At 47.1% G+C, this 19,369-nt stretch overlaps 2 protein-coding genes across 5 annotated transcripts; one reads left to right on the top strand and one right to left on the bottom strand.

Annotated features, from left to right (window-relative positions):
• Positions 1–1,555: 1,555 nt before the first annotated feature.
• On the bottom strand, positions 1,556–16,828 carry ANKRD34A (ankyrin repeat domain 34A). 3 transcript variants are annotated; one of them, XM_042440749.1, is made up of 4 exons: positions 16,729–16,828; positions 10,156–10,295; positions 9,734–9,910; positions 1,556–6,332 (listed from the first exon to the last, which is right to left on the bottom strand). In XM_042440749.1, the coding sequence occupies exon 4, from the start codon at positions 6,228–6,230 to the stop codon at positions 4,671–4,673; it is 1,560 nt and encodes a 519-aa protein (XP_042296683.1). In that variant the 5' UTR covers positions 6,231–6,332; positions 9,734–9,910; positions 10,156–10,295; positions 16,729–16,828; the 3' UTR covers positions 1,556–4,670. The 3 variants fall into 3 exon arrangements, with proteins under 3 accessions (XP_042296683.1, XP_042296680.1, XP_042296682.1); XM_042440746.1 differs by having other exon boundaries at positions 9,734–10,295; XM_042440748.1 differs by lacking the exon at positions 16,729–16,828 and adding an exon at positions 14,609–14,806 and having other exon boundaries at positions 9,734–10,295.
• Positions 13,312–18,475, top strand: POLR3GL (RNA polymerase III subunit GL). Of its 2 annotated transcripts, none has more exons than XM_042440750.1 (8): positions 13,312–13,454; positions 13,989–14,176; positions 14,658–14,787; positions 15,639–15,707; positions 16,739–16,795; positions 17,087–17,160; positions 17,404–17,517; positions 18,092–18,475. In XM_042440750.1, exons 2-8 carry the CDS (start codon positions 14,051–14,053, stop codon positions 18,176–18,178), a joined length of 657 nt encoding a protein of 218 aa, XP_042296684.1. In that variant the 5' UTR covers positions 13,312–13,454; positions 13,989–14,050; the 3' UTR covers positions 18,179–18,475. The 2 variants fall into 2 exon arrangements, with proteins under 2 accessions (XP_042296684.1, XP_042296685.1); XM_042440751.1 differs by lacking the exon at positions 13,312–13,454 and adding an exon at positions 13,524–13,677.
• The last annotated feature ends 894 nt before the right edge of the window (positions 18,476–19,369 follow it).

The following is a 19,369-nucleotide window of genomic DNA, read 5'->3' as shown; positions in this document are numbered from 1 at the left end:
ATCTATCTATCTATCTATCTATCTATCTATCTATCTATCTATCTATCTATCTAATATATCTATCCATCTGTGGAGTTTAAAGTGGTGGGTTTTAATTGTGTTTTAATTTGTATTGTCAGCTTGTTCACGGATGTTGTTTCAGCTTTGCAAGCTGCCTTAGGTCTTACCCTGGAAGAAAGGCAGCATGAATGAATGAATGAATGAAACAATGAACGAACGAACCAACGAATGAATGCATACTCTTCTGTTTAACAAAAATATTGCACCAAAAGTATTCTGTGTGTTGATGGTGGGCCTTTTTGTTGTTGTTATTGTTGTGCGCTTTCGAGTCATTATGACGACCCAAAGGCTGTCATAGAGTTTTCTTGGCATGCTCAGAGGCCATGCATGCGCAGATTTAGGGAAACGGCATGCGCCGGCTTGAGCCTCAGATAATACAATTGTGCGTTGAGACAGACACAAGCTTTTGCGGCAACTGTTTAAAAGGGCCATTTAAAAAATAAAGTGATAATTCAAGAGCTTATTCTGGCTTTATCTCTCCTTCGCCTTCTGCTTGGCTTCACCATGCGCCGCTTGCGCTTCCACTTCTGAGCATCTGCTGGCTCCTAAGGGATTGATGTTCAAAAACACCACTGTCCATTGATTCCCCAAGGAATGTCAGATCCATGGGGCTTGGCGGGCAGATGGGATTTGCAACCAAGAGCCTGCCTGGCTAATAATAGTAGTAGTAATAATAATAATAATAATAATAATAATAATAATGTTTATGTGTGACTTTTTGACTTATGGTTACTCTAAGTTGAAGCCACCATGGGTTTTTCTGGGGCTGAGAGAGTGTGGTCCAGTGGATTCCCATGCACAAACGGAGAGGATTCGAACCCTGGTCTCCAGAGTCATAGTCCAATGCTCAAACCACTGCGCCATGTTTGTTCATATATGTCTTTTTGTCTCTTATCCAGGATTCCCAAAATCCGAAAGAGCGGCGCACTCTTTCGGATGCTTTGGCGCCATCAACCTTTGTTCCATGCGCAAAAATAGTTTTTAAAACCATATATAAAATTACCTTCAGGCTGTATGTATATACAGTGTTACCCCGGGTTACGAAAGTAATTCGTTCCGCCGCCGCTTTCGTAACCCGAAAGGCTTTCGCAAGCCGAAACCCCATAGGCGCTAATGGGGAAAAGCCGCGATTTGGTGCGAAAAAGCGCCGAAAAGCACCAATTTTTTTTCCGTAACCCGAAATAACCTTCGTAACCCGGAACAGTTTTTTTCAATTGGATTTTTTCGTAACCCGGAAATTTCGTAACGTGGGTATTTCGTATCCCGGGATACCACTGTATAGGAAACGTGAATGAATTTTTGCATTTAATCTCCTATGGAATCCTGGGATTTGTAGTTTTGCAAAAGCCTTCTCCTCCTTTGCCTTGCCGAACTACAAATCCCAGAATTCTGCAGGACGGAGACATGTCAAGCTGCATTATTTCTAGTATTGACGCAGAACACAAAAGACGCCACAATCCAAATCACCGTTACTTTGGTTCTGTATTTATAATATATATATATATATGTATCTCTATCTATCTATACTGTATATGTCATTTCATATCTATTTCTATTGGACTCTGCAGCACAGAAAAAAAGCTCTATTAACGGAGAGGCGGCGTTTCCGCCTTTCGGCAAGTTGTGCGTTTGGCCACAGGAGGGCGACATTGTGCTTTTACGACAAATGGAAGAGAAAGACCAGAAAGTGCAAAGATAATAGTCATCATCATCATCATAATAATAATAATTGATTATCCCCTCCCTAAATAAATAAAGGGTCATTAGGATGGATCATGGGGCTGTCGAGGGCGCCGGGTTCGGATCCCTGCCTCTGGAGTGAAGCATTAAGCCTGAGATGCCATCGGTTGGATGATGACTGCGCACAAGGGAACTGAAGCCCTGAATGCGCAACCATCAAACCCATGAGCAATCATGTACCAAGGATGATGCGCACACAATGGAATCGAGACTTTGAATGCACAACCTTCAAACCCATGTGCAACCACGCACCAAGGGTGATGCGCACACAATGGAACTGGGACCCTGAATGTGCAACTCTCAAACCCATGCGCAACCATGCACCAGCGCCAATGAGCCACTGGTTTGCAAGTCAGTGTCCAAGCACTCTTCAAAGTGCTGGTTGTGACCTAGGAAGCCCTAAATGGATTAGGTCTGGACTATATATCCCAACATGAGCCTATTTGTGACCCAAGGAAGAGGGCATCCTTGGAAGGGCTCATAACTTCAAGTGTTGTTCCTAGTTCTATTGCTTTGCCTGGCCTTCGGAGAGAGCGCAGGAAGGAGCTGGAAAGACCTATGCCACCCCATTGGCACCCCTTTGTCACCCTTATGGTGTCAAAGGCACATACAGACATGGGTCGGTGCATTAAGCCCCATTTTGGAAGAAGCCAAGGCCCAGCAAAGACGCTGGAGGAAGAAGAGGAAGAGGAAGGATGTAGAGGGAGCCTCCATCTCAATGGCGATTGAAGGCACCCTCCCAGACTGGAGCTGACTTTATTTCCCCATCCGAAGAATGAGCTGCCATGGCATCCCTTCGGAAGACCCTTTTCCCCAGGATGCTGAGAAACCTTGCTCTCAGGCCAAAGAATTTTGGGAGGGTGAATCGAACCATTGTTCGGACATCTTGAGAAGGAGTCCAAAGGGAATCCGCTCTGGCTTTTAGCCTGAAATTTAATGGCAAGGTCCTGGCTGCTGAGCATTGCAACCCATCCAAGATGCAGCAACATGGGCATTGCCTTTAAAGCTCAGGCTAAAACCCAGGCATCCCAAGCAGTTTTGAATGACCCCCAGATTTAAGTTGGTTGAGGCTGGGGTGACCCCCAAAAGCATCTCCAAAGGCAATGTGGGGAAATGGTTAGAGCCTTGGGAGATGGACTCAAGGCTCTAACAAAGCCAGAAGGAATCAGTGGAAACCGGATAGGTCAATACTCACATTTTTCCATTGATTCGAATGGGTCTACTCGGATTGTGACTAGGTCCACATCCCAGGTAGTTTGGCCTCCATTGGGACATAATAGACACAATGGATCAACGGAATCCGTTAACCCTCCCTGGATGGATGGAGGAAAGGATTTGAGCAGGGAATTTGCAAATGGATCCCAGGAATAAGGACAATGCAGGCCCAGCCTTTCCAGAACGGAGCATGAAAAGGCATGGCTCTCCTTGTGAGTAAGGATAGAAGGAAGCTTTGTCTGGTTTGCATTTGGAAGAAAGAAATCTGTCGCCCAGAGATTTTGCAAATCACGCCAACTGCATTGTCCCCAGGTTCAATATTTCGGAGGGTTTTCCTCCAGTGATGCCATGACAGTCTTGTAAACAGACCTGGATTTGGTTGGGAAACTGTTGGTAGACCCAAGGGGAACCTGATTTGGTCCAGGAACCGACCCAAGTGAGCCCCGATCCATCCAAAGGGAGAGCGCTCATCTCTCCTCCAAGGATGCCAGGCAAGGAAATGCTGAGATAGTCAGGCGTCTGGTACTAAATGCCACTGTGCGGATACATTCACGCGTCCTCTTTCCCTGAAATTGGGCACGCAACCCTTGGGATCTGGCCTCCCACCTCCCATGCACAAGCCAAGTACAGGGACCCGCTGGACGCATACACACACACCATACAAACAGTCATAAGAATAAATACAACAGTGACCAACGCAGGAGCGGATCCCATTCCAAGAGGCTGAGAACGGACCCTTGAAGGCAACATCGTGCCCACGAGATGCCCAGTTTCCAGGCCCAAATTGGGCCTCCAAATTGGATTTCATAAAATCATAGAGTTTTAGGATACCCAGAGCCCAGCTAATTCATAAAATCATAAAGTTTTAGGGTACCTAGAGGTCAGCTAGTCCATAAAACCATAGTGTTGAAGGGTACTTAGTGGTCAAGTAGTCCATAAAATCATAGACTTGTTGGGTACCTAGGGGTCAGCTGGTCCATAAGATGATAGCGTTGAAGGATACTCAGGGGTCAACTAGTCCATAAAACCATAGAGTTGTTGGGTTCCTAGAGGTCAGCTAGCCACAGCAGGAATCATCTTGCGTGTGGACTTGGTTGTGATGGAGGTTGCTCCTTGGGGATCTCATCCACTGCCATCACCAGATAGGTCATCTACGTTCAGATTTGTCACCCAGGACAGTCCCAATTTTGGACGGGAGAGGAAACCCGACAACCAAGCATCTCCCATATAGTGGTCCTGGAGTGTGTTGGGTTTGTTGATGGACCCCCGTCAGTCTTTCCCATCAGAAAGACATGGCCAACAGGTTAGGAATCTTGTAGGAAGAAAAGCCATGAGAGACCAACAGACCCCCAGATCACTTGTTCTTTTCTTCCATGGCACCACTTGAAATATCCTTTCCTTTTACTCTGGTCCATTTAAGCGTCCACTTCCACATCCAGGAGGTCAAGGAGAATAAAGATGGCGGCTACGACACAGAAGACCGGAAACGAGAGCGAGGAGGAAGACGTGGAAACCCAACTACGAAGACGTTACGGGGCCCGGAGGCTGGTGACGAGAGCGAGAAGGGCATCGCAGACGGTTCTCCAAGCCCCTTCCCACCCTTGGATGGAGAAAACAAGGACGCGGTCCATTCATCCATCGGGATGGCGTCCTTCCTAGCTGGCCACCGAGTCGCCTTGGGCCAGGAGGGTCTGGAAAGTGACTAGCTGCTTCATCTGCTCCGTTTGCATGGAGTGCCTCCGGAGCAGCCGTTTGCCCTTCGGAGAAGAAGGGGCCACGGGGAAGAGCCCCTTGTGCGCCGGAGAGGAGGGCTTCCCGTTGGACCGGAGGTCACGAAGCGGAGGATGTGGGTTCAAATGGAGCGGAGGCAGGAAGCCCGGCCGACTATGGGCGAGGTGGTCCAGCAACATCGTCCCGGAGCCCCTCCGTTCGAGGAGGCTGGGAGCCCGGCGACGCATAGTGATCGGGGAGACGGCGTTTGGGATGTTCTCCAAGCTCTCCCGGGAGGAACTGGATGGTAGGGTCAAGGGGGAAATGTTGTACTTCTTCCTCTCTATGGACACCCGGCCGGAGTCGGGGGAACCTGGGATGGAGTCGGGACACAGCGAGTCAGACTCGGGGTGCTCCAAGCAGTTCAGCTTGGGGTGTGCTGGACCCCGCTGACCAGCACCTTGGATGCCTTCTTGGGTTTCGGGAGCCGTGTTGCGCCGAGCAAGCGACTGGTGGAGGTGGCTGATGTGGACCTTCTCAGCCCAGGAGGCTTCTAGGCTGGAGGCTTGCTCATCCTCCAAGGCCTGGTTGCCAGCCATTTTGAAGCAGGAGGAGGACTCCTGGCCTTCCATACTGTGCCGGCGAGACAACGGAGGCCTTTTGGAGATGCTCAGGCCATTCATCTCCGCCGTCATCCGGTCTTCTGGGGTCCGGGCTTTCTCTTGGTGGGACCCAGCCAAGGCAGAAGGAGCCACCAAACCCCACGGCTCAGAGTTCAACCTCTTCAGTGGTTTGGGTCGACCTTTGGGAGGCAGCCCCAGGGCTTTCTCTTCTACCTCTTTGCTTTTGGCGTGCGGAAGTGCGGCACAGCCAATCCTGGTGGCCATGGTGAAGTTGAAGACGTCCCTCTCCTCTTCCTTCTCGCTGGCTCCTGGAGACTGAGCGGTCCTCAGCTCAATGTCTGAGGGTGACATGCACAAGGCCGGCGAGCGTTTCTCCTCCACTCCTGGCGACGGAGGCGAATTCAAGTACTGCTTGGTCTTCTTGGTGCCAGACGGGGAGGTGTCCGTTGTGATGATGATGACCTCCTTGCCTTTGGCTTTGCAAGCGTCCAGGAGCACCTGCAGCGTTGCCCGGTCACCCTTGTTGATGGCATAGACTAAGGCCGATGCCCCCGAATAGTCCTTGGCGCTGGGGTCAGCCCCGTGGTCCAGAAGCACCGTGGCCACCTCCGCACCGGCCCCACCGGCGCAGGCATGCATCAGGGCGGACTTCCCCGTTTTGTCAGGGATGTTTGGGTCGGCCCCGTTCTCCAGGAGGTAGCGCACCATGCGGGGCTTGTTCCGGGGGTCTTCGTAGGGCGCCACGCAGGCGGCGATGAGGGGGGTCTCACCCTGAGTGTTGCCTTCGTTGATGTAGGCACCTCCTTCCAGGAGGAGGCGGGTGAGGCGGAACTTGCCCTGCCAGACGGCCTTCAAAAGGGCACTGCCTTCGGTGTGGACCATGGTGGCAATGCAACGGACTAGTAGCCACGGTCACCAGACCAAGATGGAAAAGGAGGATGAGGAAGACAAGGGCGAGGATGACATTTCAGTGTGGCCAGAGACCTGGAGGGAGAAAGGACAAAAGAAGAGGGTATTAACAACAAGAAGGATCAAGGGCAGATGTGCCCAGCCCTGGGTAACACACTGTTGTTGCTGCTGAATTCAAAGATATAGCCCTGTTAGTCTATAGAATCAGTACATAGAGAGCTCTTGCAGCACCTTTGGGACTTGCTGAAAGAAAGAAGTTGGCAGCAGGAGCTTTCCTACACTTCAGTCTATTTCCTCAGATGCATTTATGTAATGTAATATAATGCAGTGTCCAAAAGTATGCAGAGAGATCTTGCAGCACCTTTGCGACTGGCTGAAAGAAAGAAGTTGGCAGCCTGAGCTTTCCTAGACTTCAATCTTCTTCCGCAGGTGCATTTAGTGGTTCATGAAAGGTTCAGCTTGTGTGCTGTGTGCCTTCAAGTCGTTTCCGACTTATGGCGACCCTATCATGGGATTTTCTGGGCATGATTTGTTCAGAGGAGGTTTGCCATGGCCTTCCCTTGAGGCTGAGAGAGTGTGACTTTCCCAGGGTCACCCAATGGGTTTCATGAAGGAGCTGGGAATCGAACCCTGGGCTCCAGAGTCGTAGTCTAACGCTCAAACTACTGCGCAGCGCTGTCTTGTACATCCTAACTCAGTGGTTCCCAACCTTTGGTCCTCCAGGTGTTTTGGACTTCAGCTCCCAGGATTCCTGACTGCTGGCCAAGGCCAAAACAGCTGGAGGACCAAAGTTTGGGGACCACTGTCCTAACTAAGAGGATACCAACCATGGACTTTTATATAGTCTAGACCCAAGCTATGTAGGGTTTTAAAGGTTGCAAGTGGCACTTTAATGGGCACAGTTTTTTCGTGGTGGCTGCCAACTATCTCTCCCCGCGAAGGCCTGCTCCACGCCAGCTTTGCTGAGGCGAAACCTTTGGTCCACATGCCGCCAAAGATCCTGCAGGCACAATTTGTGGCATCTCCTGGGCACGGCGGCCCAAAACCATCTGCCTTGAATCAGAATCTCACCCGCCGGAGCCAGAACGGAAAAGGGTAATTAATGCAGCCATATTTTTAATGCTGGCATCCTGTTCTTTCAATGTTTTATTTTTGCAAAGGTCAGCTTCCTTCGTCGGAAGAGGAGCCTTCGGGAGCAGCTGCCTCCGTCGTGCGAAGAGGGCCTCTTTGTGCGAGGGTCTCGTGCCCCTCGTGCGAAGGCGGCCTTTTTGCATGAGGAGAAGTCCCTCTTGTAAGCCCTCAGGGACAGCCATAAACTTTCTTATTCCTTTAGTTTGGTTCCCAAACTTTAGTCCTCTGGGTATTTCAGACTTCGACTCCCAGAATCCCCTGCCAGATCGGCCAGCAGTCAGGAATGCTGGGAGCTGAAGTCCAAAAAAGGGAAAACAGACCATTGCTCTGGACGGCTGGGCAAAATTCGCACCATGGCCCATAAATCCCATTTCGGACTACAAACCAAGACTAATGGACCGCAGTGGATGAATGCTCCGCTGCCCACAAACCATGCCCATGATTCATGCCAAGGAGTGCCATCGGTTGACCTCAGATTTAGGATTGGATCTCAAGGCTGGGATGGGCATGAAACCCACTGGGTGCCACACTCTCTCAGCCTCAAAGGAAGGCCATGGCAAACCTCCTCCGAACAAACCTCCGAACAAACCTTGTCAAGAAAATCCCAGGATAGCTTCGCCTTTGGGTCACCAGAAGTTGGGACATTCCCCTTTTGCTTTGCAGCATACCCCAAAACCATAGTCCTTTTAAAGCCCCCATGGCTGTCCGTTCCGGCCCAACATCCAAAGCGGAGGGCCACAGCCTGACTCCAGCATTGGGACCCTTATCTTCTCATTATTCCTTTAGTCCAATGGTTCCCAAACTTTAGTCCTCTGGGCATTTTGGACTTCGATTCCCAGAAGCCCCAGCGGTCAGGAACGATGAGAACCGAAGTGCAAAACATCTATAGAAGACCAAACGTGGTCCAAGTGCTGCTTTTCATTTTGGGAGGTGTTTGGTTTTCAATATGTTGCATACTAAAACTCAATGCAAAATATACCCCTCTTATCCTTGCGGCTTTCCTGGATCCCATCTTTCCCCAATTCCTCTAGAGAGCCGTATATCAAAAACCAGCCAAATCCATCTTTCATGTCCTGAGTCTCTTGGGATTTCCCAGCCAGCCGCTGGGTTTATTCCCGACAAGCGAGGCTCTGAATCAACCGCAACCTCCTTTTGTCTCCTTTTGCCTCTCATTCTCTCTCCCTGGAACCTGGACAGATGGCAAAAGCCATCTTTGATCAGGAGCCATCGGAAGATCCCTTGGCCACCGAAACAGCATCCTTGCCACCAAGACCCAAAAACCTATTCATCCCTGCTTTGCATCCTACAATGTTTTCCAATATTGCAAAGGTATAAACCAGGCACCCGCAGCTTTGTCTTCAGCAAAGTGGCGAAACTGAGAAGCTTGGAGAAGGCAGAGGAGATATATATATATATATATATATATATATATATATATAATAGCAAATCTTTTCTACTTTGTTGAGGTTCTTTCCCACGGACAAGGATTTGTAAGAATGTGCCCAAAACAGGGTTTATTTCCCAGTGTGGGAAAGCCTAGTCTCCAAGGTAGAGCCGGTTCTCAATGGTGTATTCTTTGGGGAGACGTGTATTTTGGGAAGGGAAGGTGTCTCCCACCTGAATGTAAGGCCTTTTTGTGGTGGATGCCAAAGGTGTGCAAAGATAAAATCCTATCCTATCTATCCCATCCCATCCCATCTATCTATCTATTAATCTATCTATCTATCTATCCTATCCTATCCTATCCTATCCCATCCTATCTATCCCATCCTATCTATGCTAACCTTAAAATGAGCCTGCTTGGGGGAGGGAGAGAGGGTCGCCTCCGCCTCCGCTTTGGTTACATAACTGTAGGCAAAGTGAAGGAAAAGCCAGCCATTGACAAGCCCCAAAGTGCATTTGGCAACCCCCAGAGAAACCGATCTGTGCCTTGGTCCTCTTGAACCAGCCTTGCAGGGACACTTTTAGAAAAGAACCCAGCAGGAGAGGATTAAAGGAATAAAAGACCCCAAATAGCCCTCCTTCTTCCCCATCTGGGATTGGCAAATCCAGAGGCACAAGGCAGGACCAAGGTAGGACCCAGCTCTCAAGCTTGCAAAGCAAACCTCAATGAAAAAGCAGAATGGAGAAGAAACTGGTCCAGGATTGCAAAATGGCTTGCAAAGGGGGCTTCTTTCTCAATAGGACCCCTTCCTTTCTGCTCATTTTGTCTCCAAAACCCAGACCAAAGTTGGCACAAAAGGTGCCCACCTTCCCACTCCTGACAAGGATGCATTGCAAAAAGCCATTGCAATGAAAAGAGCATGGCTCCCCCCCTTTAGATTTTGAATAGACCCCATCCATACCTGGCTTCATCCCTCGAGCATCTTTGGCCGCTGACTGTGGTCTTCCCTTTCTGTCTTTGCACCGGCGGCGGCAGCATCGTCCACGTGTCTCTCTCCTCCTTCCCTTGCGCCTTTGGCATGGTAGCATGCGCTCGAATCGGAGAGATGTGCGGCAGGCCAATCGTTACGAAGCAATGCCTTTTTTTAAGGGGAGAAAATTGACATTTTGCTTTAAGATGGTGCTCTCTGGCTCTCCATCTGGATGCGCTTCTGCATCCAGCCTTCCTTGGAGAGATCTCACATCGCCAGCCTCTGGTGCCTCCTATTTTTAGCTCCTCCGTTGCAACACTGTGCAAGTGTTTATGGGGGGTTATTTGGGGGGGGACAGGAGGGAAAGGGTGCCTTTCAAACCCCTGAAACACCCCCAGATTTCTAGCAGTTACCAATTCAATGCCTCCGTCTCCGGCACATTTTTAGTCCTTGCGTTTTGCGAGCCGCTTCTGTGCAAAATGCACGAAGGTGGGATCTTTCCTTTTCTGGCTTCATCTTCCTCCTCCTCCTCCTCTTCGCCGTCGTGTTGGGTCTGGAAAATTAAGATTAATTACAGTTTGCAATTTGCAAATCCTTTTTGTGTGTCTTCTAGCTCTCCGGTTGTGACACAGAAGAAGGCCACAAAAATGCCATTTAGTTCCTTCCCCGCTGCTCTTCCCCATAGCTCTCCATAAAAAGAATAACAGAATAACAGAAGCACATGCATTTTTGGTGTTGCATAGTGGCCTGGGTGTCGGAATGTGACTCTGGAGACCAGGGTTCAAATCCTCCACTCAACTGTGGAAAGCCACTGGGAGACCTTGGGCAAGTCACAGTCTCTCAGCCTCAGAGGAAGGCAAACCTTGCCATGAAAACCCCACGATAGAGTTGCATTAGGGTTGCCATAAATTGGAGATTGCATCTTGTAGAGGGGTGGGCTATTAATAAATTTTATTATTATTATTATTAGTAGTAGTAGTATTGTTATTATTTAAGGTTGGGCAAGTCCCACTCTCTCGGCCTTGGAAAACCCCATGACCCTTAAGGTCACCCTAATTTGAAGACAATTTGGGGTGATCTGGATCTGCCTTCCTTCTTCAGTGCAATGTTCCCTGACCCAGGGACCCTCTAGGCCTGTTGCACTCCAGCTCCCATCGTGCATAACCAGGTGGGGATGATGGGAGGTGTGGTCCAGCAGCACACTCACCTGCACAATTCAGGTAAATCTGCAGTTTTAAACTCTGGCTTAAGGAGCCATTTTTGGCGTTCTGCTTCCGAATGTCATCCTGGCACCCAAGAGCTATTTTGGGAGGAAAGGGACGGAGGCGGCGCAGGTGTTGCTCAGAGGAGGGGGATCGTGACCTAGATAGCGCCCACATTTCCACAAGCCTTTCTCCAAAACAGGCCGTTTGGTTTCTTCTTCCTCCTCTGCCCAGGAGAGAGAGCCCAGGGGCATTTCCAAACCCAGCCAACTAAACGCCGCAATTTAATATCACCAAATCTGATGCAAGTTACTCCAAAGCAACTCAAAGGTGAGGAGTGGAGCCTTGGCCTAGGAAGGCCTGGATTCGAATCCGTACCTCTCCCAGGGTGACTCACATTCTCTCAGCCCAAAGCTGTTGCAAGGGTTAAAGCCAGGGATTGAAAGAGAGAGAAAAGAAGTAATTGGGGTGATGTCTTTGGAAACAAAGTGGACCCACAGATCTCCCCAAAAGCTTGAAAACCAGATCCTTAAACTGGGGCCCAAGGTCCCAAACACACTGCAGAAATAATCCAGTTCGAGACAGCAGTAACTGCCCTGGTTCAGTGCCAGGGAATCCTGGGAATTGTAGTTTACTGTGGCACCGGAGCTCTCTGGCAAGAGAAGCCTCAATGTCTCATATACATATACACATATACAATACATTATATATATATACTGTATATATATATGCATATATATTTTACACATGTGTTAAAAGTATATGTTATATACATATGTATGCAATATATATATATATGCATATATTTTACACATGTGTTATAAATATATGTTATATACATATGTATGCAATATATATACTGTATATGCATATATGTTACACATGTGTTATAAATATATGTTATATACATATATACATTTAAATATATATGTATACATATATATGTTACACATGTATTATAAGTATATAAAATATACATACATATGTATTCTATATACATATATACATTTTAATATAAATCTATCTATATGTTTACCTTTACCTTTAGTATATATAATGTATGCATATATATATTGCTAGTCCCTGTCTCATCCCACCCCTTTCTGATTTTTCTCCCTGCAGTTCATCCCTTTCTCTCCATCTCCATCTCCATCTCTTCCTGCATCCTTCCACCTGCATCCTTCCTCCTCCCCGGCAACCCGGACTCTGTTGCCATGGCAACTCCCCGGCTGGGTACCAAGGAGATGCTGCAACTGAGAGTCCAATATGAAGATGTTCCTCCCTCCTTTGCCACCTTTCCCTCCACTCCGCCTCCCTTGTGGCACCTTCCAGCGCATTCGCACCGCATGCTATTTATACAACCCCAGACTTGTGAGAAAGGGCTTATTTTTAATATCAGTTGCAATATTAAGCGACTGCTGGGCAGGAGGCCAAGGGAGACAGATGTGAGTCGCAATGGAGAAATGTGCGGCTGTGCGCCTCCAGGTTGTTTGACTTATGGCAACCCAAAGTTCTTGGCCGAGAGAGTGTGACTGGCCCAAACATTGCCCAATGGGTTTCTATGGCTGAGCAGGAACTGGACCATGCTCTCCCAGGGTCATGCTCCAATGCAATGCTCAAACAACATACCACACCGGTTCTTCTGATACTACATGATATGATATGTACGGTTCTGTTAATGGAAGGTGTGAGTCCATTAAAAACGTGTGTGTGTGTGTGTGTGTGTGTGTGAATATACTATGTATATTTAGATGTGTGTGTATGTGTACATGTTTGTATATATGTGTGTGTGTATGTGTGTATATATTTATATATGTGTGTGTGTGTGTGTGTGAACATACTTTGTATGTGTGTCCATGTGTATATATGTATATGTGTGTGACTATACTGCACATGTGTGTACATGTGTGCGTGTATGTATGTATGTATATATATATGGCATATGTGTGTGTGTGTGTGTGTGTGTACACTTGTGTGTATATAGACATAGAATCCTAGAGTTGGAAGACCCCAAGAAGGGCCCTGATCCAGTCCAAGCCCCTTCTTCTTCTGCCATGCAGGAACTCCCCGTCAAAGCAAATCCCCATTGACAGAGGGCCATCCAGCTTCTGCTTAAAGGCAGCCTCCAAAGGAGGAGGCTCTTCCCCTGCCAGACAGCTCTTACTCTCAATAACCTCCTCCTAATGTTGAAGCGGAATCCCTTTCCCTGCATTTGGCATCCATTGCTCCATTGACTCTTGTTCTCTGGAGCAGCAGGGAAAAAGCTCGCTCCAACTGTGTCCAAGCTTTTATTCTGCTGCTCCAAAGAATAGGGCATGGAGCCCCGCCCCTTATTCAAAAGAGTCCTTCAGGCCACGCCCCAGGCCCTCCTCTCTGCTCCCATTGGCCGCCCGCAGGGAGAGGCTCCGCCCCTTTCGAATGCTCGGAAGGAATGCTGAGTTTTTCCTGCTTCTTCTTCTTCTGACTTCTCTTGAGTCTTTTTGCAGAAGGGAGCCAGCGCCAGGCAAAAGGTAGGGACTCCTCACCTGATTGGCTGATTCTAGTCCGATGGGCGGGGCCAGAAGGCTGGAGAGACTTGCCTGGGTTGGGGGAGAGAAAATGGCTGCGGGGACTACAACTCCCAGGATCCTCCAGCATGGCTAGTATATGCTGGTGCATGCTGGGAGCTGTAGTCCAAAGACAGCCATGCTGCCAGGAGGAGGCGAACTGGAGGAGGCATTTCAGAGGATCGAGGTATGGCAATAGTAAGGGGAGCCAGCTCCTTGCAAGGAGAAAGCTGGCACATTTCCCCTGCAAGCAGAAAGCTAGCCCTGGAGGGAGTCTCATCAAACATAAATGGCAGAGCAAAATGGGGTCTCTTCTATAATAAAATGGAAAAGCAAGGGTTGCTATTTGGAATGTATCCTTTTATATGATATGATATTATCTATATGGGAGTTTGAGATGATAAATATGATGCTTGTTTACTGGGACTTTCTGGAGAGGGATGGACATCATCATGGAAGGGACAGAGAGGAATAAACCCTTTCCTTCTCATCCTTTAGGTCCAGCGGATGCTCGCCTTCGGACGAAGACGGACTGAGCTTTCCCTTCTGGAGGACGGATCATGGCCGGACGAGGTGGACGTGGCCGCGGCCGCGGTGGACACATGACCTTCAACGTGGAGGCCGTGGGCATCGGGAAGGGAGAGGCCCTTCCGCCACCCACCCTCCAGCCCTCGCCCCTCTTCCCTGTAAGTCCCATCCATCCATCCATCCATAGTGAGACTCATTTGACACCATCGTTTGTAGGTTTGGTCACTTCCTCTGAGTCTGGGTTTTTCCATGGCTGAGCCAGGATTCAAACCCAGGACCCCAGACAGAGTCATAGGCCAACACTGTTGCACCAGACTTCTTGTCATGTGCCTTCATTTCCAGCTTATGGCCACATCTGAAAGTGAACCTGTCAAGGTTTCCATTTCCTATCAGGGACACCCCTTGGCTGTGCCATTGCATTTAATGGGACTCAGGCATCCACGGATTTGGTCATCCTGGAACCAAACCCACCGCATTTCCTTGCAGCATGCTGCCAAATGCCTGGTTGGGTTTCCTTAGAAAGCAATGGTTGTGAACGCTGCGCAATGCTTTCATAACATTTATGCAATTGTATATATGTATAGACATACAGAAGCAACCAATGAATGCAGTCCTTGCCTTCCTGGCCTGTCCTTGCAGCCCCTGGACTATAAGCCGGTCCCTCTGCAAACGGGGGAAGAAGTCGAATACATGTTGGCCCTGAAGCAGGAATTGCGCGGAGCCACCAAAAACCTGCCCTATTTCATCAAGCCATCTGCGCCAAAGAAAGGTAAAAAGGACATTTATTATTATTATTATTATTATTATTATTATATTGCGACACGCAAGGCTGCGTCCGCATTGAGGGACTAATGCAGTTTGACTCTGCTTTATCTGCCGTGGCTCCATCCCATGCAATCCAGGGGTTTGAGTTTTTAACTGAGACTCAAGGCTCAATATCTTGCCAAACTACAAATCCCAGAATGCCATAGCATGGGATTGTGGCAGTGAAAGCGGTGTCAAACCGGATTATTTTGGCAACCCATGTGAGTTTCTGTATCAGGCGGCTCTTATACTGAGTCCCTATACAGTATTGGGACGAAGGCAAGATATAAGAAAATAATAATAATAATAATAATAATAATAATAATAATAATAATAATAATAATAATAATATATTAATAATGCAACAATTGTCGTAATTTTATTGAATGATTGCATTTGTATTGTTGTTTTAACTGCTGTAATATTTATTTATTTACTTAAATATTATTATTATTATTATTATTATTATTATTATTATTATTATTATATGCCTGAACAACATTTTAAAAGGCTGCTCTAATGGCAAAATAATATGCTTTTTATTATCTTTTCCCCCCTGTTTTCAATACAGTTGATTTATGTTTTAATTCTTTGTTTTCGTTCGTTCGTTCCTTCCTTCCTTCCTATTATTATTATTATTATTATTATTATTATTATTATATTCAATTCTAGTGGTTAAAAATCAATCAATCAGTCAATTACCAAAAAATGCCCAATGCAAAACGGAGCATGCATGCATGCGCATCTATCTATCTATCTATCTATCTATCTATCTGTCTGTCTATATTTGTTGGGATCCTTTTTGTTTTGTCCCAGATGTGGAGCGCTATTCGGACAAATACCAGGCGTCTGGCCCTGTTGATAATGCCATCGAGTGGAACCCTGGTAAGTCAAGACCTTTCACTAGGATTCATAACTAGTTCTGCTACTATAACTAGTACTAATAGAATGGATTGTGTTTTATTATAATCCCACCTTTCTCCCCAAAAGGGGCCCAAGGCAGCTCCATTAAAACAACGTTTTAAACAAGGAATTAAAACAGACTTTCTTAGAACATGAAAATGAGAATATTAGAATATGATCTTATAAAACAATACGAGAAAATGTTCTCATTGGCCTTATGACAACAACAATAAAAAGATCTTATCATAGGCATAAGGCTGTGTCTTCTCATAAAAAATGTAGTGTTTCCATAGATACGTTTGCAAGAGGTTGCCAAAAAGCAACTCTGCTTCCTTCTTGTTCTTCATTGATTATTGATTATGAATTGTATATATTATTTCAGGCATAGCTGTGCTAATGGTTTGCAATATTTTGGTATCTCTTCAGACAAAATTGCTCCATCTTGAATTGCATATATGTTTGTGTGTGTGCGTGTGCGCACGCGCAATGCAAAATGCAAAAGGGAGCATGTGTGTGTGTGTGTGTGTGTGTGTGTGTGTATATATATATAATATGCACAATGCAGAATGCAAGATGGAGCATACATACATACATACATATATGCAAAATGCAAGATGGAGCATGCATATATATATATATATTTGCGCAATGCAAAATGGAGCATGAACACACACACACACACATATGTGCAATGCAAAATGCAAAATGGAGCATGCATATATATATATATATATAAATGCAAAATGGAGCATGCATATATATATAAAAATGCAAAATGGAGCATGCATATATATATATATAAAAATGCAAAATGGAGCATGCATATATATATATAAAAATGCAAAATGGAGCATGCATATATATATATAAAAATGCAAAATGGAGCATGCATATACATACATATATGTATGAAGAGAGGCAGATTGTGTACCAAAAGGGGTGATTTTAAACAGGAAACCTAATCTGAATTTACAATGCATTATAAAATAACCCTTTTCCTGACCTTTTTGCAGACTGGAGCCGGCTCCCCCAGGAATTAAAGATCCGGGTGCGGAAGATACGGAAACAGAGTAAGTCCTCCTCCTCCTCCGGCATCGAGAACTAGAACGAAAAAGGTAGAGAGAAGAGAAAGAACATGTAGTTAAAGACACATTAAAAGTACATACCTTTTAAAAGCGTGTCAGAGAACCAGCGCTAAGGAGGAGAGGAAGCCATTGGTTATTTGATAGAACTTGAGAGATAATATATATATATATATATATATATATATATATATATATATACCATTGACCCTCTGTATCCACAATTCTTTATTCACAGAGCGTCCATAGTTTATGGTTGTATTTCTGTTTTGGGTCCAGGGTTGACTGTTTTGGCCCCGAAACGCAAATCGCAGCTTCCAGCCGAAAAGGAGGAAACCATCAAGAAGCTGGAGGTAATCTCTATACTGGGACAAACTGGACTCTATATATATAATCCAGTTTGACACCCCTTTAGCTGCCATGGCTCCTGGTCTTAATAATCACCATCTTATTTGATTTGATTGATCAATTATCGGTATGTACAGCGCTGTGCACATTGACAGCGCTATAGAAACAAACGATGATGATGATGATGATGATGATGATGATGATGATGATGATGATGATGATGATGATGATATTGAACCGTATCCTAGACTTTGGAGAAGAAAGAAGAGGAGGTGACCTCCGAAGAAGAAGAGGAGAAAGAAGAGGGTGAGGAAGGAAAGGAGGAGGAGGAGGAGGAATACGACGAGGAGGAGTTTGAGGAGGTGAGGGTTGCGTCTGCACTGTGGAAACAACCCAGTTTGACACTGCTTTGACCGCCATGGCTCAGTGCTATGGGATTCTGGGAACTATAGTTTGTTGTGGCACCAGAAGCCTCTGATAGAGAAGGCTAAGTAGCTCACAAATGCCTAGAGAGGTTATCTTGCTAGGACTTTCTAGGCCTTCCATTGTGACTCTATGGTTAACCTTCACCAGAAGTTGCGCTGGAGGACCGAGAGATTCCTAGAAAAGACCCTTCCCTAGGCATTTGTGGGTCCTCCAGCTCATTTCTGTGGTCAGCGTCTTGCACATGTTTGCTATAGAGTCCTCCAATGCATTTCTGTAGCCAACGTCCGGCGCATGTTTACCATAGAGTTGCACTGGAGGACCTAGAAATTCACTTCTCTAGGCATTTGTAGGTCTTCCAGCGCATTTCTGTGGGCAGCATCTGACGCATGTTTACCATAAAGTTGCCCTGGGGGACCTAGAAATCCACTTCTCGAGGCATTTTACTTTGGTGGTTTAATTCAGGAAAAGGGTCAATCGTGCGGATTCTCCCCTTTACTTCTCTCTTTTCAGGAGACGGATTATATCATGTCCTACTTCGACAACGGGGAGGACTTTGGGGGCGACAGCGACGACAACATGGACGAAGCCATCTACTGAAAAATGGCACACGCCAGGACTCTCGCCAGGCCACCATTCTGAATGTTGGGATTGCGCGGGGAAGGCGCCCTCAGATTTGGGGAGACCCATATGCCTCCTCCGAGGGGTGTTTCCTTCCCCCTTGGACATTTTGGACAGCGTCATTGGCGCCTTGGTCCCTCTAGGTGGCATCACTGCGCCGTTTTGTGTCAACCTCGCTTCGGAAAAGACAGCAAAAGTCCAAGAACTAACTAATAATGCCTTTGAGTCTTGCTTTCTTTTCTTGGAAAGGGATATAAATGTTGACATCCTCCCTGACTCTGGCCTCCTTCCCTTTCTTTTCTCTTCTCTTCTGGAGAGAGGAAAATGGAAGACACAGAAAGCCAAGGGGACCCAATCTTTCTCTTTAACACACTTTGCAGATTTGGGGTTTTCACGTTCTCAGAGCAACTGGGGAAAAGCCAGCAAATGCAAGGATGGCATCTGTCGCTCTCCGCAGGGTAAACAGATGGGCACCCTTGGCATTTCTCGGCCCTGTTCCCTTGGAACGACGCAAGCCCTACTTGGCTGACCCCGGTGCAAGCGGACGCAAACGGGGGATTTTATGTTCCTACGGCGTCCGGTAGATGAGCGGGATGGATTTCGGAGAAAGGTCCGAACAAGCATTGAGGTCAGAAGTGAAGGGTTTTCAAAGAACGGGTCGGTCCCTGCCATGGCAGTGGAGTGGTTAGTCCATGCCAGGCTTTGCTGGACCTCTTTCCAAACAGGGCACTTAAATCAGTGCCAAACTAGGGATTCCTTGCCTAGGAAAGCTCTATGAAACTGAAAACCCTATGAATTGGTCTTGGAAGCTAAGCAGGGTCAGGCCTGGTTAGTCCTTGGGTGGGAGACCACCAACGGCTAGTGAGTGCTGGAGGCTCTATTTTGGGGAAAGGAACTGGGAAACCCATCTTTGAGGATTCTTTGCCTAAGAAAATTTCCCGATGCAGGAACAGCTCTTTGAGAAGGACAAATCTGAGACTACAACGACAACAACAACATCCGTGTATATATGTGCCTTCAAGTCACCGGTTGACTTCTGGGGACCCGCAGATTTCAAGAGGTCACCATAGGTTGGTCCTTGGATGAGACACACATCCCTTAAAGGCACCAGATCCCATCTGATCTTGGATGCTAACTGGGGTCAGACCTGGTTGGTCCTTGGATGGGAGA

The sequence above is a fragment of the Sceloporus undulatus genome, chromosome 9, assembly GCF_019175285.1.
Source record: "Sceloporus undulatus isolate JIND9_A2432 ecotype Alabama chromosome 9, SceUnd_v1.1, whole genome shotgun sequence".
Taxonomy (NCBI): Eukaryota; Metazoa; Chordata; class Lepidosauria; order Squamata; family Phrynosomatidae; genus Sceloporus; species Sceloporus undulatus.
This window is presented reverse-complemented; position numbering and strand designations above follow the sequence as displayed.

Bases quoted from the DNA above. Each gene is read 5' to 3' on its own strand.
- ANKRD34A (XM_042440746.1), bottom strand. From the start codon at position 6,230: ATGGTCCACACCGAAGGCAGTGCCCTTTTGAAGGCCGTCTGGCAGGGC.
- POLR3GL (XM_042440750.1), top strand. From the start codon at position 14,051: ATGGCCGGACGAGGTGGACGTGGCCGCGGCCGCGGTGGACACATGACC. The intron at 15,708-16,738 runs GTAAGTCAAGAC...ACCTTTTTGCAG, and splicing joins TGCCATCGAGTGGAACCCTG to ACTGGAGCCGGCTCCCCCAG. The intron at 17,518-18,091 runs GTGAGGGTTGCG...CTCTCTTTTCAG, and splicing joins ACGAGGAGGAGTTTGAGGAG to GAGACGGATTATATCATGTC.